This window comes from Panicum virgatum, chromosome 9N (genome assembly GCF_016808335.1).
Source record: "Panicum virgatum strain AP13 chromosome 9N, P.virgatum_v5, whole genome shotgun sequence".
Lineage (NCBI taxonomy): Eukaryota > Viridiplantae > Streptophyta > Magnoliopsida > Poales > Poaceae > Panicum > Panicum virgatum.
Window position 1 is genome coordinate 69,165,944 of NC_053153.1, and position 19,053 is coordinate 69,184,996.

The following is a 19,053-nucleotide window of genomic DNA, read 5'->3' on the forward strand; positions in this document are numbered from 1 at the left end:
CAGTGCCCTGCTATTTCTTGTTCTGAAATCTGAACCTGTGATGACCCTGCAAGGACTCTGTCTGAAACAAACTCTGCACTCTAAAAGAAACTTATCGTCTCGCCAGGTTGTGCCTGATCCGAGGAGATGAATCATTCACTATGACATGCAGATCCCTGCAGTATTGCGGCCCTGGCGGCACAACCTCAAGGCGACGGCGGGAGGCGACGAACAGGAAAGGGAGACTCCATTTCTCCCCTTTCTATTGGAGATTGGAGAGATAATAATGAGGATTGAGAAAAAATAAGGGGAAAGGGAGATGGAAAATTAATCTGTTGGAATAGGATTTTTCACCATCAATCTCCTATATTAAGAAAAAATGAAAAAGAGGAAAGGAAAAAATCAAACTACAGTTGCTCTAAGACTTTACATATTTCTAACCCCTTAACACAAGACACGTGTTCAAAGAGAAGAAAAGCTGAAAGCACCTGATTCTCCGGTCAGGTCGTGAGGGTGGAATTAGAACTAACATCGCAGAATCACGTGTTTGAATCAATTGAATGAATCAGAAAAAACGAATTGCCAGATGGCAATTCTATAAGGTTGTTCCTTCATGTGTATAAAACGGCGGGCACCTAGCGGCGGGCAAAGCTTCTAGAAGGATGGTCCAAATCGGGGGTCTAGAATCTAGAGGCGGGCACCTAGCGGCGGAATTATCGCTCGTTCCCCGGCGGCGCTGCCTGCCTGGGTCGTCAATGACCGTTGCTATCAGCCGCTGCTAGGTCGCAGTCAACAGGGCGACAGCGTGGAGACCGAATAATTCTACGGCTACCCAACCCAACTACACTCGCAAGTACCACTACCGGCATTGGGTCTTGTTTGGTTCGCGGGCACTATTTCTAGCGCATACAAGCGGAGAAAAGAATCTTACTCCCTCCGTTTCAAAATAAATGCAATTCTATGATTCAAAATTTGTCCTAACAACCACAAAAGACAAGAGTCTCGGAAACTTCTCGTACAAAAAACAAGCAAATGTCTTGATTTTTCTTACAAAAGACAAAGGACAATTAGGAATCATTGATTTACGTGTTCGATCCTAAAATTACATTTATTTTGGGACGGATGGAGTACATGCATAAAGTACAGAATGAAGTCTATTTGCAAAATCTTTTCAGAAATGAGTATAACTTTTTGCGACGAATCTAATAATGGTAATTAATCGATGATTGGCTACAATAATGCTACAGTAACAGTCCTCTAATTACGTGGTCAAAGGCTTTATTAGATTTTTCAAGGTTCCTAGCGCTGGAGTTCTAGAGTTGGTTTTGTAAACTGACTTAGTTTGACACCATAATTAGCGGTCAAAGTTAGCTACAGTTCCTAGCGCTAGGGAACCAAATAGAGCCTTGGTATAGTGTAACTGGTACTATATGTATGATGTGAGATGCTAATATTATTCTAAGTTAATCGTAGCTTTCTCATTATTATTATGTTTTCATTTGTCGTACATCGGTTTATCCATTTTGCATGGTGTGATCTCTTTGTGTAAATATATATCAAATGCACTATATGCATCTAAAACATGAAATAATTTAATAGAATTAAATGAACAAGGAGTGAAACAACTGTATGGATAAGAAAATGCCCCTTATTTCAAGATCACATTTTAAGATGCATCCGTTTCTTTGTTGTAAACTCTCTTCGTTTCTTCAAATGTACACAGAACGTAAACATTTGTGGATTATTCACATGCATATATATGTAGACAAATATATTTTGTCTATTGAACATAGCGGGCATCACTTTTTAGGTTTAGTTTGTTTATTTAATTAGTTGTCGCATCGAATATTCGGATATAAATTTGAATGTTGAGATGTGAACTTAATATAAAAATAATCACATAAGTTGCAACTTAACTCTAGATGAATCTATTAAGTATAATTAATGCACAACTAGCGGATGATTACTGTAGCAATTAGTGATCAAATTATGGACTAATTAGACTTAATATGTTCGTCTCGTGATTACAGTGGCGACTTATGAAATTAGTTTGATAATAAATCTATATTTTTGTATTTAAACAAACGGGACCTTAATCCCTCGGCCTTATGTCCAAACTTCCTCTCATGTCACATTCTTTTTTTTTTTTTGAGACCACTCTCATGTTAGTATGTCACATTCGGGAACAGCACCACTCTCATGTACGTTGGGGCTGTTTCCGAAAGCTAGCTGCCACAGGTCACCTCCACATGAACCAACAACGGCGCCTCCAATTCCGTGTGTCCCTAGCAGCCCAGGAAAGCTACACAACACAGCTCATGCCACCAGGCGCCGGCGGGCCCCGCCATCTTCGTTCTTCGATGCCCACGAGACCTTTCCGCACCAATCCCGCCCGTCAATTCTAAACGCCCCCGCGAAAACATTTTCCACACGCCACACGGAACACGTAACTCCCCGTCTCCCCCGCTCTCTCGCTGTCAGCGCTGGCCCACCGAGCCGTACTCGCCCCCAGCCCAGACCACTCTGCCACCGCCAAGCGGGCCCGCCGCCACTCACGCCAGCCCGCTTTACACCAAACCCCAGGCTGAAAGGGCCACCGCCAGGTGGGCCCCGCCCATCACACCACAATCACAAGCACAGGTCCCCTTCTCCCTCGCCTTTCCTACCCGCACGCCAGAAGAGAACGAACTCCACTGCGCGCACACCATCCCACCGCCGCGCGCCGCGTCTTCTCCGGCGACGAGCCGCCGCCAGCCGCTCGCCGCCGAAGAGAGCTCCGCGCGGCGCGGCGTACTCTCGTGTGGGAGACGCTGCCGAATTTCTCTGACCAGGTCGTCGTTGCCGTGTTCCGCCGAGAAGAGATTTTTTTATTAAAGGGGCTCTCCTTTGCGGGGCACTGGCTTGGCCTCTCGGAGTCTAGTTTATTTTGGAGGCGGCTCGAGGCTCGCTTCGGAAGCGACCAGGTCGCCGCCGTAGCCGCCGCTTCCCGTCGTCGCCGTCTCGGGGCTAGCCGTAGTGATGAGCTTCGCCGGATCCTAGGGTTTTGAATTTGACGGCTTCTTCGAGCTGCGCAAGGCTTCGAGGGGAAGATGGTGCCGACGGGGCTGTTCGGGTGGGCGTCGCCGCACGTGCAGCCGCTCACGCCCGTGTCCGAGGTCTCCGAGCCGCCGGAGTCGCCGTCGCCGTACGGGGACGGGCCGGCGGGGGATGCGGGCGTGGGGGCGAGGGAGGGGGAAGGCGCTGGCGCCGGCGAGGAGGAGGTGGAGGAAGACGAGGTCGAGCCGCCGCCCGCGGCCGTGTCTTTCTGGAGGCTTTTCGAGTTTGCCGATGGGGTTGACTGGGCACTCATGGCTGCTGGGGCGCTCGCTGCTGCCGCGCATGGTGCGGCGCTCGTTGTGTACCTACACTACTTTGGGAGAGCCCTGAATTTGCTCGACTCTGAGCGGGTTGAGTCGGCTCTCCATGGGCGCAGCAATGAGCTGCTCCACCGATTTAAGGAGGTAAGCTGATGCTTCTGATGCATGCCACTTAATTGTACAAGAGTAGTTGCATTTTCGATTTACTTGGATGGATGCTTGAAATGTTTAATTTTTTATGGTGGATTAGCTTTTCTCTTGTAATGCCATTCTCAGAAGACAATTCAAATCTTCCTGTCAATTAGCTACAGAGTCGAATTTTGTACTTTGGGGGCTTGGAATTTCTCAAAAATTGTAAGATATTCAGGTCGCTTTGGTTACATTTAAATTGCATTTGAAATATTAGGGTTAGGAGGGTTTCAAACCGCACATGTTTGCTGCACTGCACTTTTTAAGGAGGTAAAGCCGATCCTTCTGATGCATGCCACTTAATTCTAAAAGAGTTGTTACATTTTCAATTTAGATGGAAGGATGTTTGGAATGTTTATATTTTTGTGGTGGACTACTGGAAATGTACGTGCCTGGCACGTGTTTTAAAAATCCAAGAAATAAAATATTTATATTATATATAAGACACAGCAGACAAACCAACTCTTCTTTTGTCTAAAATAGTTTAACCATGTAGTGATCTAAAATAAGATATTTATTTCTGGATGAAGTGAAGTGAGCTGGAATGCACCGAACCAACAAATCCTACCACCGCTACTACGCTAACCTTAGCACCATGAGGTCGTGCCATAGTATCATCCAAGCGGAGGAAAATAACGGATGATACGGATTCTATTCTGCTTTCCATTGGTAAAATGAACCAAGGTGGTGTCCTTTTGTTCTAGAGATGGGTTATGTTCCATGTTCTTTCGTTTAGGCTATCCGCAGCACCTTATATACACGAGCTATATATAACATATCTAAAGGAAAGTATCCACACTTCAATCAATCAATCACTTAATTAGATATTTCCATAAACAATGCAATAAGAAAGGAAATGCATGCCCATCCACTCAATCAGTTGTACGTTAAAGATGCTTCCTTTTTGCACACTACCAGTCATAGTCGTAAGAATGATCGATTATGTACCAAAGGATTCCATCAGTCAATCGCTTAATTTAATATTTCCATAAGCAACACAATAAGAAAGGAAATGCATTATCTCTCCTAATTGCTGATTGTAGCTTTTCCATATGAGACCCATGATTATTGGCCGCGTCCTCTCTTGCCATGATCAATTAATGTTAATATTTTCCTAAATTAACGTTGACATTGCCTAAATATCTCATCAAATATGATGGGTGGGTATGCTGGGTACGTAGCAGAGCCGTGGTGAGAAAAGTTAGAGGTTTTGGGTGGAAACATTTTAGAAATAGCTGTTTTTATCTATCCACCATCTTGAGACCTGCGGTGTGGGGCCATCTGTGAGGGGTAAGGGTGGTCCACTTTTATAGTATAGATATATTCTGCCATAATGCCATTCTCAGAATACAATTAAAATTTTGCTATCAATTAGCTACAGATGTTTCTTGCACTTTGGGGACTTGTCAGTTCTAAAAAATTGTAGGATATAGGTTGCTTCGCTTACTTTTGCTTTCACGGGGTCCTCTAGTAGGAAGTTCCAATTGCACATATTTTTGAACTGCATGTTCTTAATTGCAGTTTCATAGCTCAAGTTAACATTTCAAATCGGTGCATTTTCATTTCGTTTCTAATGCATAGTTTTCAACATAATTGTAAGTGGTGGTTTGGGGTGTGTTTGGTATCGCCTGTGGTTAAAGTTCTGGGTGCCTGCTGCTGCTGGGTGGCACGTTGTGGGATTGTGTGCAAGCTGCGGCAGATAATGTAGGAGTGAAGTAGCCCATGGTTTAAATGTTAGTTGTGTTTTATGAAATTGGCCATTTAAAAATTTATGTTGAGGTTGATGCTGGATGGTCTCATTGGTCTGAAGGATGCCATGGTCTAAAGGCTCCTATCAGTCTGAGCTGTGTTGCTTAGCTTTGTTAATACATTAGGGGAAAGGGTTACACCAATGGATGTCTCATAGTTGATCATTATTGTTGTATCCATAGTGTAATTTGAACGTTATCAAAGAACTTCTGTATTAAGCACCAATATGAGTTCTTTTGTACTCTGTTTATTTTGTTTCTGAAAGGTTTCCCGGAATATCCTGTAGCTGCACTTAGTAATATCCATTTTGGAAATTTTCTTGCAAACAAGGGAAGTGAGGCAGCCAAGTGTTGTACTCAGTCTTGTCGTTTATGGCCACCCATTTATTTACTTGATATTTCAGTGTTTCAAGTTGTTCCATTCTGCTCACACCCAAATTTCAGTCCTACTCCCTCCAAATAGGTGCGGCCATTTCTTATAGCCACTCTTCCTCCAAACAGGCGCAATTGTTAGGGATGTAACTAGAAAATGTTAAAAAAAGAGGGAGGGGGGAGGGGAGGGGGGGGGGGGGTTCATAAGTAGCTACATTTTCTCTACCGAAGGGGCCAAATATTAACTTATAAACTAATTTAGCATGAAAATGCATATATAGTTATATACATAAGGGTGTAGATGAAGTATGAGGGGCCAAGGGGCCCCCATGTGGTAGCTCCATCCCTGGTGACCTAGCACTTCTCTCATGTCACCTCCCTCGCACTTTCCCTTATTCTTGAATCCATATCTTGCAATCTTACAATTTTAACATCTACATGTTGCAGCATGCCTTGTATATCGTCTATATAGCTGCTGGTGTTTTCATCGCAGGATGGATAGGTAAAACTCGAGTTCTGTTCTCACTCGGCACAAACACACATTCCTGATTATTTTAATTCTGCAGAGGTATCATGCTGGATTCTCACTGGGGAACGGCAGACTGCTGTCATCAGATCAAAATACGTCCAGGTTTTACTAAACCAAGACATGAGCTTCTTTGATACATATGGTAACAACGGTGATATAGTCAGTCAAGTGCTCAGTGATGTATTGCTCATTCAGTCAGCTATAAGCGAAAAAGTAAGTTTAAAGAGTGTGCCTGGAATTATGATCCGCAGAGTGAACCCACTTTTAGAGTCTTCTAACGACTGAGTCCTTTGTAGGTTGGGAACTACATACACAATATGGCTACATTTATTGGTGGTCTCATTGTTGGCCTTCTCAATTGTTGGCAAATAGCACTTCTAACTCTTGCCACTGGACCCTTGATAGTTGCAGCAGGAGGAATATCTAACATATTCCTTCATAGGCTGGCTGAAAACATTCAAGATGCATACGCCGAAGCGGCTAGCATTGCTGAACAGGTTGCTACCTTTATCCAATCTGCCAAGCTTTCTTATCTTTTTTTAAGTATACACCAACCTAAGCTGCTGTCAGATACATTGCTCATGGCCGGTGTATCTCTTATACTGATAGTGTTGTTTCAGACGGCAGCTATTCTGCAGTTTGGATTTGTAGATTATACATTCATTCTGGTTTGGTGCAATTAATAAGGTCAAATATGGCTAGTTGCCAAAGGCCTGCTATCGTAGTGGTAGCATCGCTGGAGGCACTCCCCAGAGGTCCTGGGTTCGATCCCCCTCGGGGGCGAATTTCAGCTCTGGGGTTAAAAAAACTCCCTCGCTTGTCCCACGTCCAAAGCACTGTGGAGCCCGGCCTAACTCACAAGGCGACGGGCCCCTGTGTACGGGTGGGGCAGGGGTTCGGGGGTTTTCTTGGCCTGCTGTGAGAAGGTCATTCTACCTCTCAAACAATGCCATGGGGGCGGTCTCACCCCCCGCAGGTCAAGTTTTTTTTTTAAATATGGCTAGTTCTAATGGGAACATGTGCATGTACAGGCCGTCTCATACATCAGGACACTGTATGCTTTTACAAATGAAACTCTTGCGAAGTACTCCTATGCTACCTCACTTCAAGCCACACTGAGATATGGAATTTTGATAAGCCTTGTCCAAGGAATTGGCCTTGGATTTACATACGGACTTGCCATTTGCTCTTGTGCTTTGCAACTTTGGGTTGGAAGACATCTGATACATAAAGGAAAAGCTGATGGTGGTGAAGTTGTGGTAGCTTTATTCTCTGTAATTCTGAGCGGCCTGTAAGCATCTAAATTATACAGTTTTTGCTGCTGCTTTTTTTTTCAGTCATGTATAGCCTTATCTTTGTCTCTTTTTGAATTTGTAGTGGTTTGAATCAAGCAGCTACAAACTTCTATTCATTTGAGCAAGGACGCATTGCTGCATATAGACTATATGAGATGATTAGTCGTTCAACTTCCAGCACGAATCAAGAAGGGATCACCTTACCCCAAGTGCAGGGGAATATTGAATTTAGAAATGTGTATTTTAGTTACCTGTCTCGTCCAGAAATTCCAATATTAAGTGGATTCTTCCTCACTGTACCGGCGAGAAAAACTGTTGCACTTGTTGGTAGAAATGGCTCAGGGAAAAGCAGTATAATTCCTCTGATGGAGAGATTCTATGACCCAACATTAGGTAAGAACACTGAAAAGCACCTTTTGTTTTCCGCATTGATTCGTCCATTTAAAAGGCTACTCTTTTTATGTTTTCAGGTGAAGTTCTTTTGGATGGTGAAAACATAAAAAATTTGAAAATAGAATGGTTAAGAAGCCAAATTGGTCTGGTGACACAAGAACCAGCTTTATTGAGTTTAAGCATTCGGGAAAATATTGCTTATGGAAGATCTGCTACCTTTGATCAGATAGAAGAGGCAGCAAAGACTGCCCATGCCCATGGGTTCATCTGTTCGCTTGAAAAGGGGTATGAAACCCAGGTAATGGAATTATGGAAGTACCATACATCTTATCATCTATCTGGGCTAGGCTGGTCAGGCATTGAGGCTCTGGTACTCACTTTTATGAATTCTGTAGGTTGGTCGAGCTGGTATAGCACTCACTGATGAACAAAAGATCAAAATTTCAATTGCCCGTGCTGTGCTTTCGAATCCATCCATTCTGTTGCTTGATGAGGTCACGGGAGGACTTGATTTTGAAGCTGAAAAGGCTGTCCAAGAAGCATTAGATGTTCTCATGTTGGGAAGATCAACCATTATAATTGCTAGACGTCTTAGCCTCATTAAAAATGCTGATTACATAGCTGTAATGGAGGAGGGTCATCTTGTTGAAATGGGTACACATGATGAACTACTGAACTTAGATGGCCTTTATGCCGAGCTTTTAAGGTGTGAGGAAGCAACAAAACTTCCCAAAAGGTAATGCTTTTTTTTCTCGTAGATAATATCCACCACATGGTGTAAGCATACCTAAGTACTTGTGCAACCAAACTTTAGATCCAAACTTTAGATCCAGCATTGTTAGCTACAGCATTAATTGAATACTACCATTCTGAAGAGATATTGCTTAACCCTTTGTGTTTACTTCATGACTCTGCATTCCATGCTATCAGCTGCAATTGCATAATTTGATTTAGTCGCCCTATTAATCCTATCTTGATCCATGTCAGGATGCCTACCAAGAATAGCAGGGAGCGTAAGTCACTCCAAATTGAGGACGCATCAGTGAGCCAATACTTTCAAGAATCATCTTCTCCTAAGATGACAAAATCACCTTCACTTCAAAGAACACATGGAATGCTTCAGTTTTGGCGATCAGATACCAACAGAAACTCACATGATTCACCAAAGGACCGAAGTCCACCTTCAGAACAAACTGTGGACAATGGGCTCCCTATGGTTGCAATTGAAGCTGAAAGAGTGCCTTCCATCAAGAGACAAGATAGTTTTGAAATGAAACTGCCTGATCTTCCGAAAGTTGATGTCCATCCTATACAACGGCAGTCATCTAAGAATTCAGAACCTGACTCGCCCATATCTCCTCTTTTGACTTCTGATCCTAAGAATGAGCGTTCACATTCACAAACTTTTAGCAGACCACAGAGTGAACGAGATGATACGAGTTCTGAGCAGAGTGAACTGGATGAGGTTCAGCACCAGAAACCTCCATCCTTTTGGCGTCTTGCATCACTTAGTATTGCTGAATGGCCTTATGCACTTTTGGGTACAATTGGTGCTGCTATATTTGGCTCGTTTAATCCTCTGCTTGCTTACACAATAGCACTTATTGTGTCAGCATACTATCGTATAGAAACCAATGATATGCGCCATGAAGTGAACAGGTGGTGTTTATTCATAGTCGGCATGGGTGTTATTACAGTGTTTGTCAACTGGTTGCAACATTTCTATTTTGGAATAATGGGGGAGAAGATGACTGAGCGCATAAGAAGGATGATGTTCTCTGGTAATTGCAACCTGCATGCTTATACACTTTTCTCGTATTTTGCTACAATCTTGGAGTTAGTTTTTATCTTATGGAGTTTTAAGACTTATTCATATTTATGATTTATTTGACAGCAATGCTGCGCAATGAAGTTGGATGGTTTGACAAAGATGAGAACAATGCTGATACACTGTCCATGCGCCTGGCAAATGATGCTACATTTGTCCGTGCTGCCTTCAGTAACCGACTCTCCATCTTTATACAAGACACTGCTGCAGTATCTGTGGCTCTTCTTATTGGAATGTTGTTGGCATGGCGGGTGGCACTAGTTGCACTTGCAACTTTACCAGTTCTTGTTATCTCTGCTATTGCACAGGTAATAAAGTCTTTTGGTTTGTCTGCTATCCCATGAAAAAGTTGGTATGTTAACATAAATCTGTCACCTGTCCTTGGAATTGTTGCATAATTGAATATTTGTTTCGTTGGAGGTTTGATTGGAAAAACATCAAATTGTTGCATAATTGAATATTTGTTTCGTTGGAGGTTTGATTGGAAAAACATCAAATAATAGCAATGATGTGATAATACATCGGAAAGGAAATATTTTCATAAGTTGTGATCAACAAAGCCTGGTTAGACTACGGATTATTTGGTCTTATTGTATACAATACGATTTGAGCATAAGAAAACCCTTCTGGAGGCTTCCAAAATTGAGTGCTTGCCTTAGCATGTACTTCACTTTGAAGCTTGCTTGTGTAAGATCAAATAGTCTGTAAAAGCTTACCAAACACGTCGAAGTTTAAACTCTAAAAATATTACTTTTCACGTTAGTTAAGGCTTCATGGCAATTCCCTACATGTTCTACCCCTCTCAATGAAAATGGACTATATGTGGGTAGTATCAGATATTGAAAGTTTTATATTACGCAACTTGCTCTTAGAAGTATAGCTTGTTCATGTCATATTCCACATGTTATAACTGTAGCACATAAGTGCACTGTCAAATCTCTTAAAGCATCAATAAATCCTGTTGCAGAAATTGTGGCTTGCTGGTTTCTCAAGAGGAATCCAGGAGATGCATAGAAAGGCTTCGTTAGTACTTGAAGATGCAGTACGGAACATATACACTGTAGTAGCATTCTGTGCTGGGAACAAGATAATGGAACTCTACAGATTACATCTTGGAAAGATACTGAAGCAAAGTCTTGTGCAAGGATTGGCTATAGGCTTCGGCTTTGGTCTCTCACAGTTTCTTCTTTTTGCCTGCAACGCTCTACTTCTTTGGTACACTGCTTTTTCAGTTGACCGGCAACGTCTGACAATAGCCACAGGACTGAAAGAGTACATTCTCTTTTCATTTGCATCATTCGCATTGGTGGAGCCTTTTGGACTTGCACCTTACATACTTAAAAGGAGGAAATCTCTTGTGTCAGTGTTTGAAATTATTGACCGTGAGCCAAAGATTGATCCTGATGATACCACTGGCTTGAAACCACCCAATGTCTATGGAAGTATTGAATTCAAGAATGTTGATTTCTCTTATCCTGCTCGCCCTGAAATTCTTGTGCTGAGCAATTTTAACCTTAAAGTTAGTGGTGGGCAAACAGTTGCAGTAGTAGGGGTCTCTGGATCAGGAAAAAGCACTATTATTTCTTTGATCGAGAGATTCTATGACCCGGTTTCTGGCCAAGTTCTACTGGATGGTCGAGATCTGAAGTCATTTAACCTGAGATGGTTGCGAAGCCACATGGGCCTGATTCAGCAAGATCCAGTTATTTTCTCGACGACAATAAGAGAAAACATTATTTATGCAAGGCACAATGCAACAGAGGCTGAGATGAAGGAAGCTGCAAGGATAGCAAATGCTCATCATTTCATTAGCAGCTTGCCACACGGCTATGATACTCATGTGGGGATGAGAGGGGTTGATCTAACACCTGGTCAAAAACAACGGATTGCCATTGCTAGGGTGGTTTTGAAGAATGCACCGATACTGTTGTTGGATGAGGCCAGTTCTGCTATCGAGTCTGAATCAAGTAGAGTGGTACAGGAAGCTCTAGACACTCTGGTCATGGGTAACAAGACGACGATTCTCATTGCGCACAGGGCAGCAATGATGAAGCATGTGGACAACATTGTTGTCCTAAATGGTGGTAGGATAGTTGAGCAGGGTACACATGACTCTCTGATGGACCAGAATGGTCTATATGTTAGATTGATGCAACCCCATTTTGGCAAGGGCCTTCGCCAGCATCGGCTAATGTAATTATGGTTGAGCTTGTTAGGTGTAAATTATCCTAGGGCATGATCAGGTTCCGTTTTGCTCTGTCCAGCCACCCAAGGCCCCTTTCTGGCAGATGAAAATGCTGGAAGTGTCCGCTTGTTGGCGCTGTTTCTGAGTGGAAGGGTGACCTGATCTTGACAAAATTTTAGCTTGAAGATTCAGGTAAGTAACGGTGTTGAAACTGTAGGGAACAGCTTATTCTGGAAATAGTTAGCAAAGTTTGGAGGGCGTTGTAATTGCTGTAATATATGAGTTGCAAACATTCTTTTGGAGGCTCCTGTTCGTGGTTTCTTGCCTCTACATTGGAGGCTAAATAAGCGGTGCAGCGCCACGGGATCGAGCCCGGGCGGGTGCGCTCCCCACCGGGAGGCCGCACCAACCGAGCTATGCTCGGTCTGCCGTTTGTGAGAAGATGTCGTGGCAAATACTCAAATCCTTGTTTCCCTTTTCGTCGATTCGTTTCGGTGTTTTACCGCTGGCATAGCCCTGCACCTGCCCTGATTGGGTGCTGTTTCACCGAACATACAATTTTGGACGCCACAAAACGGTAGCAAATCAATATTTGACGTTTTACATTTCACCAAATGAAACACGCACGATTATGGCGCGCGTAAGTATACCATGACTGAATGAGAGCGTACACTACAGTTAAACGAACGCTGGCGGTCACGCAGTCAGGTCGGAGATCTTGAAAGAGTCCGCGACGACTTTGAGCCTGTTCCGGAGCCTGCTCCACCGTCGTTCGTTCGCGGTCACGATCAGCGTGTAGTACCGACCTGGTAGAAGAACAGAGGTTCATGAGTTCATCTCCCTTTTTTTTTTCAGACTAGCATTGCTTATGATTCTGTGCTTCAGTGGCTTCCTACCGTTTCCAATGGCGACTGTCGCGAACGCGGATACACCGTAGCCCGGAGCCTCCAGATCGTACTCGAACGTCCAGTAGTTCTTGCCATCCACCGTGCGCTGCAAAAACAGTAGGATCAACTGAACACTGAGCTGCAACGCAATAGAACAGTACATATAAAGCAGCGCATAAATTACTCATCATAGTTTCTGCTCAGGCTTGGGCAAATGTAGAGCATCCAATTAAATTAGCAACTCTGTGGACGAGTAAGAAATGTTGATTGCATGGACAATGAATAGACGGCAAACCTCTTGCATCTCATAGATCGACGGTATTTGATTTGGGGCAGCGTAAACGTTGTTTACCAAATTGAAGATGGCCTGGTATGATGTGAAAAATGTTCATCAGATCAGCAAGAGATTCAGTACTTCAGCTGCAGGGTTTTCAAAGTATATATGTCTATCTTCTGTGACTAATCAAAGCAAACAATACATAGTAGGAATATATATATATAAACCCACCTCATCCATTGGCCCTAGGTCACGAACATCTGTTTTATCAGTAGGAATAAACCCCACACGGACACACTGAAGAGCCAGATTACGATCTTTGAATGCGGAATCATGACCCAAGAAGTCGAAATCCTAACGAGAGACAACCAAGCAAAGGAATTATGAAAATTTTCATACAGGGGAACAGGTCGTTGGCATTTGAGTCTTCACTATACAGGAATCATATGGCGACCTACCCTCCATTCGGCTGGATAAAGATACGAATATCCATCTTTTGCATCCACGTAAGACTTGTAATTCTTCGGTACTTCTGGAAACTAGGAACAACTCCAGTTAATGTCGAATCAAAGAACCACAAAGTCTGCTTGAGAGCTTGAGGATATCATATACACTGATCCTGAAAGACGGCCATTACCTTCAGCAAATGCAGAGGTTGTCTTCAGTAGGCCGGTGGCTAATGCTCCAGCACCAAGCAAAGCTAACTGCCTTTTCGTGACATCTATATACAAGTGCGGAGATGTATTGTAAACACAACTCTGTGGAGCATCGGATGAATTGAGAAAAACTTCAAAAGGGGGCATTACTCTTTTCATGCGAGGATGCTCCGCTTGAGCTTGCTGAGACAACAGAGTGAGAAGCCCCATTCAGTTTGGCAGTCACCGCAAAATTTGGCGCAACCAACTGAAATCAGCACCAGGTTCAAGGTATTAACTCCTCAAAACAGGCAGGGGAAATAAATAGATTCTAGAAAACAATGAGACGTGGCTCGAGCACATACTTGTTTGGATACGGAGCAAATCAGATTCTGCAGGCTTGCCATATCACCTTCAGTAGTTCAGGGTAGCACTGAGCTCGTGGAAGAGTTCTCTGAAGCTTGTACCCCAGCATCAGTTATCCATAGTGGCTGGACCAGGCTCGCTTTTCCAGAGTTGAGTGTGTGGCTGGAAGCCAATGCAGCCAAGTCTGCATTTTCATTATCCTCATTTCATCACTTTTGCCCCGTGTCTTGTCCTGAGCACTGACTGACAAAAATGGGCCATCCAAGAGCACTGACTGACAAAAATGAGCCATCCAACATCCTTTCTGATGGATAGCTGATGGCTTGGCCTGTTTCTGCTCGTTTTCCAGGGTTGAGAATTAATAGCATCAAGAGACAAGAGATGAGATGTTTCTGATCGAACATGCAAGCAACAAGTGGAAGCGGAGTATCTACATAATATATCAGCTGCCGTTTCACAAATTTAGCAAAGAAGCAAAGCTACAAGACACAGGCATATCAGATTGATGCCGTTAAAGACATTAAACATCAACTGTTGCAAATACAAACATATGGATACCATGAAACAAAATTTTCAGGTTACATAGTTTGATGAAACCATGATAAGCAATATACAACAGCTGCTACAACTATTGAAGGCTAGTAAGTCTTTGGAGCTGGTTTCACTAACCCTAACCCAGAACCACTCCCCAAATACTTGAAATCCCTTGCCTCCAAGCGTTCATCATGCGCAGCAAACCCAGTTCCTCCTTTCTCCAAAGGAACCAGATTCCTCTCCTTAAATGGTTTGCTACACTCCAAGCAAACTTTATCCTTCACTAGAAACTTGTCAGAGCACTTCTTGCAGAAGACATGGCCACAGGTGCGGATCGCCACCAAGGACATGGTGTTTGTGAGGGTGGACTTGCAACTAGGGCACATGTAGCTCTTTTCCACTGACTTCTTGCTCTTCTGGTCAGCGTTTTCTTCAGTGAACGAGATTGGGAAGAGCGATTTCAACTTGAGCTTCTCCTGCCCCTCAGGGCAGACAGTATCGGTGGAGGGGGCATCTAGCTTGACCGTAGCTTCAGGGGTAGCCGAAGGGAGCCAGAATGCCTTCATATTGCGGAGAGCTTCCTCTTCGAAGGAAGTAACCTTCACACTGTTTGCTCCATGAAACCCATTCTTGTCTTGGGAGCCACTGCGATCATGGTACTGGGGAACAGCTCCATGATTCTGTTGATCAAAGGCGTCCAACTCCTTAGCCTTCTGCAGCATCAGCTTCTCCTCCTCCTCTTCCTTCTCTTGCTTTTTCTGGGCCTCATGAGCTGCTAGCTTGCTGGAATAACAAGAGTAATACTCAGTATTCTGCTCAGTAGTTCAATTATCAAGCAGATAGTTTAGGGCCAACACTACAGCATTTTTGGCGTCCATCATGAACATCAACAGAAATTCTAGGAAAGGCAACTACAAAGAAGGGAACTAGTCTGATGTTCAGTGGCCGATGAATACGATTACTGGTAAACTTGAACAAACATATATTCAGACACAGAGACAAATGACAAGGGTCAAATGTTGGTGCTGAACTCCACTACGTACATACAAGAGTCCGATTCAACACAGTACAGATCCAGGAAAGCCAATTTTATCCTATGTACAAGTGTGAGCTTGCAAAACTAAATCTAACTTCGGGTGAGACACTTTAGGCCTAAAATATGGGTGAGCTTAGCTTAATATCCTCACAGAACTATCAGCCACCTGCGCCTTGCGGCGCTGATATTAGCCTGACAATTCTTCTCGCAAATACGCTGCGACCTCCTCTCCTCCCCTCTATCGCCCACCCCTCCCTCCCCAATCAACTACGTCTCAAAACTCCGTAAAGCAAGTGAGCAATCAACAGCCCATAGAGGTGAACCGTACAGTGTGGCCACCTACCGCTTGATGTCCTTCTTCTGGGCGAGGAGACACTCGAGGATGCACTCCTTGCAGAAGGCGTGTCCCTTGGGGCAGCAGAGCGGGTCGATGAGAGGCTTGAGGCAGAGGCAGCAGGCGTCAAAGGGCTTGATGGAGTCCTTCCCCAGGCGCTCCCGCTGCGTGCCGTAGCCGAGCTTCCGCTTCTCCTCGTATGTGAAGAAGGCGAGGTCGTTGTTGTTCTTCGAGTGCCGCTGCGGCATCTTCGCTCGTGCCTCGACTCGGCTCCAAGTTCGGGAGGGTCCAGGGGATCGGCCGGCGGAGGTAGGCTTCGCTCGCTTGGAACCCTAGATTTGTTTTGTCGGGGAAGGAAGGGAAGAGACGAGGAGGGGCGACGGGAGAGGACGAGAGAGAAGCGGTGGTGGGCTTTGCGCTGTCTGGATCGGGCTGGGAAAGAGATGGGCACACGATAAAGTGGGCTGTGCGGCTGAACGGGACGGCCCGGATGAATCCGGGCAGCATTTTTTTTACCATCCTTTAATCTGAATTCGAATATAAATTCGAAGCTTCTCATATATGAATACTAAGATGGATAGTTTGAATGTGAATTTGCATTTGGATATTCATACAGTTCAACTTAAAATGAATGTACTAAAATTTAACCTAGACGAATAGGATATTAATACCAAGTTTATAAATAGTCAACTCTAATTAAAAGCAAAGCACTAGGTAGATCGAAGCATGGACGGCATCGAGGTACACCCATGTATTCCATGGAAAGCATCTCCAAGAGTTATCCATTTTTTATTCTCCAAATTATGGTTTTTACTAACTCCTAAAATAGTATGGGGAGCGAAAAAATAGACCATCTCCAAGAGTATGTTATACTTCACTTGAAAAAGGAATTGAGAGTCACAATGGGGTGCCTATTTTTTAGCAGAAAGATAGGGAGTAGGCCAATTGTTAGGAGATGGAGAATTAGAATAGAAAATTATTGTAAAGTTTTTTTTCCTTTTTCCAAAAAAAACAAGGATGTGGAAGGGAAATAGTGAACTGTTGGAGTTTCTCTTAATAGGAAGGAAATACCCAAGAAAAAGCACGGGGATTAAGTTATTTCACAATTAACTGTTCGTCCCTAATTACATCTTTGCAAATTCTCTCACTCCTGCTGCGCACCCCTTGGATTTTGATCGTGACCCACATTAAAATTTGCACGGTTTGTATGAAGATGTTGATTTGCATCTGATATATTTCTTTTATACTATCAAATATAGTTTATAGGCCCAATACAACAAAATCCAGGAACGAAGCCTAGAAATACAGAAACTTCCGTCCATCTGGTGATCTCGTCGTTGCTAAGTACCACTCGCGTCCAGTTAGCGGTCGGCGCTCGACGGGACGGTGGCTCCCCGCTCGGCGCTCCCTCACCCCGGCGACCTCGCATCCTCGCCCCATCGGCCATCGCTCCCGTCCTCTCCTCCTAGCGCAGTAGCGCGAGTCGCGTCCTGGACCAAGAGAGCCCTGGATAAGTGAAATGATTCGACACCGTCAGAAACTACCAGGTTCAAGGTTTAACCTGATCTTCTAGTTCAATTCCAAGCCGAAGAGAACTCGAAAACCCAAGAGTAGGGGCACCGCACCCACTACCGACAACTGCTAAGTCCAACCGCGCGAGTACCAAACTACCTCCTGAACAAACTTGATCATGTGAGCAGCGAACAGAGCCGGACCTAGAAACTAGGGAGCATGGCCATGGCCTGCAGCACCACGAACACGAAGGACAGCATCTTGACCTGCTGATTTTCCTTTCCATTGCAACGGCTTCGGCTCGGCGATCTGACCATACGCGCCGGAGCCTCTCTCCTGGCTGGAGCCCGCAGCCGCCGGAACGGCATCTTGCGGCAATTCTGCGGCGTCCACCAGGAACATGTCAGGGTCGAAGTGATCCTGGCTCGAGGAAGCGAAGCCGTGCAGAGCTGGGTGAGCAGCGTACGCGTCCAGCGGCGAGGCGAGGCTGGTGTGGCCGAAGCCGGTGGAGGACGATGCGACGCAGCACCCGGCTCCGGCCCGGGCGTAGTGCCCTTGCATGGCCGCGTTGCCGGGAGGCCCGAACGCCGCGGGAGCAAGGGCCTGGCTCTGGCCGTAGCCGGTGGCTGCGAACGCGCCAGGCCCTGCAACCCTGGACCTGGAGCATGATGTTACGGGAAGCATCATCGTCTGGGCGTTCCTCGCCTGGAAGCCCGCGAGCAGCATCCTCGCCTGGTTCCTCGCCTCGTCCCTTTCTTGCATCGTTCGACGGGCAAGTGCGGCCAGATGCCAGATGGCTTCGTCAGCCTCTGCGGACAAGGCGAGGACCTTCTGCCTCTCCAATCTGGCCCAGCTGAGCTCTTCCTCCAGAACGCCGCGCCCCTGCAAGAGAGGACGGGCAAGGGCAAAGCTTTTTTTATCGACTTCGGACACATCTCTGCTAATGCCATCTCTGTCATGTCGTGTTAGTACCATGAACATTCATGTGCAAGAGATACTTTTGCGCATGTCAAATTCATACATTTCATAGAAGCAAAATTCATGGGGAACTTTGCAAACAGTTTGCAGTTTTCATACCTTTATCTTGTTGGCGAAAAATCCATTATATTTATATACAAGTTGTACCACAAAATTTTCGAACATTATATCTCGACACAGAGCAGGCATCTAAATTTTATCTCAATGCATCAAGACATATGTAATCACTTATCGCTTTCTAAAACACGATTTGAGCGAATAAATGTGAACTTAGGCGAGAGAGAGAGAGAGAGAGAAGAAAGAGAGAAGAAATGCTGGAACAAGTAAAGAGAGGAAGTGAGGAACGGACCTCTGTATCGCTGATCGACAAACCATTATCTTGGCTCACGAGACTCTGCTCCTCTCCTCTGTTCTGCATCTTATTCTTTCCCTTCTCCGCTGAGTCCCCTCTTTCTTCAGTTGATCTCTGCACCGTTCACCATATCATCCTCTCCTCTACGCCAGCTTCCTCATCCCACAGTCCTCCACAGAATCTGAAACAGGGAATAAGAAGTACTGCAATATCTTGGTTTCAAAAAATGGAAAGCACGCTACAAAAGGAATAGGTGGATCCTCGAGAT

At 44.7% G+C, this 19,053-nt stretch overlaps 3 protein-coding genes across 3 annotated transcripts; 1 reads left to right on the forward strand and 2 right to left on the reverse strand.

Annotated features, from left to right (window-relative positions):
- The first annotated feature begins 2,659 nt into the window (after positions 1-2,659).
- On the forward strand, positions 2,660-12,182 carry LOC120688601 (ABC transporter B family member 20-like). The gene is made up of 11 exons (XM_039970967.1): positions 2,660-3,479; positions 6,092-6,146; positions 6,211-6,386; positions 6,470-6,670; positions 7,205-7,464; positions 7,551-7,861; positions 7,939-8,159; positions 8,257-8,597; positions 8,849-9,642; positions 9,756-9,997; positions 10,657-12,182. Exons 1-11 carry the CDS (start codon positions 3,069-3,071, stop codon positions 11,884-11,886), a joined length of 4,242 nt encoding a protein of 1,413 aa, XP_039826901.1. The 5' UTR covers positions 2,660-3,068; the 3' UTR covers positions 11,887-12,182.
- A 167-nt stretch (positions 12,183-12,349) lies between these two features.
- On the reverse strand, positions 12,350-14,217 carry LOC120688603 (photosynthetic NDH subunit of lumenal location 1, chloroplastic-like). The gene is made up of 8 exons (XM_039970969.1): positions 14,039-14,217; positions 13,845-13,941; positions 13,676-13,759; positions 13,497-13,570; positions 13,270-13,392; positions 13,057-13,128; positions 12,771-12,867; positions 12,350-12,680 (listed from the first exon to the last, which is right to left on the reverse strand). Exons 1-8 carry the CDS (start codon positions 14,078-14,080, stop codon positions 12,571-12,573), a joined length of 699 nt encoding a protein of 232 aa, XP_039826903.1. The 5' UTR covers positions 14,081-14,217; the 3' UTR covers positions 12,350-12,570.
- A 298-nt stretch (positions 14,218-14,515) lies between these two features.
- LOC120688602 (E3 ubiquitin-protein ligase CSU1-like) lies at positions 14,516-16,367 on the reverse strand. Its single transcript, XM_039970968.1, has 2 exons — positions 15,953-16,367; positions 14,516-15,356 (listed from the first exon to the last, which is right to left on the reverse strand). The coding sequence occupies exons 1-2, from the start codon at positions 16,189-16,191 to the stop codon at positions 14,678-14,680; spliced, it is 918 nt and encodes a 305-aa protein (XP_039826902.1). The 5' UTR covers positions 16,192-16,367; the 3' UTR covers positions 14,516-14,677.
- Between the last annotated feature and the right edge of the window lie 2,686 nt (positions 16,368-19,053).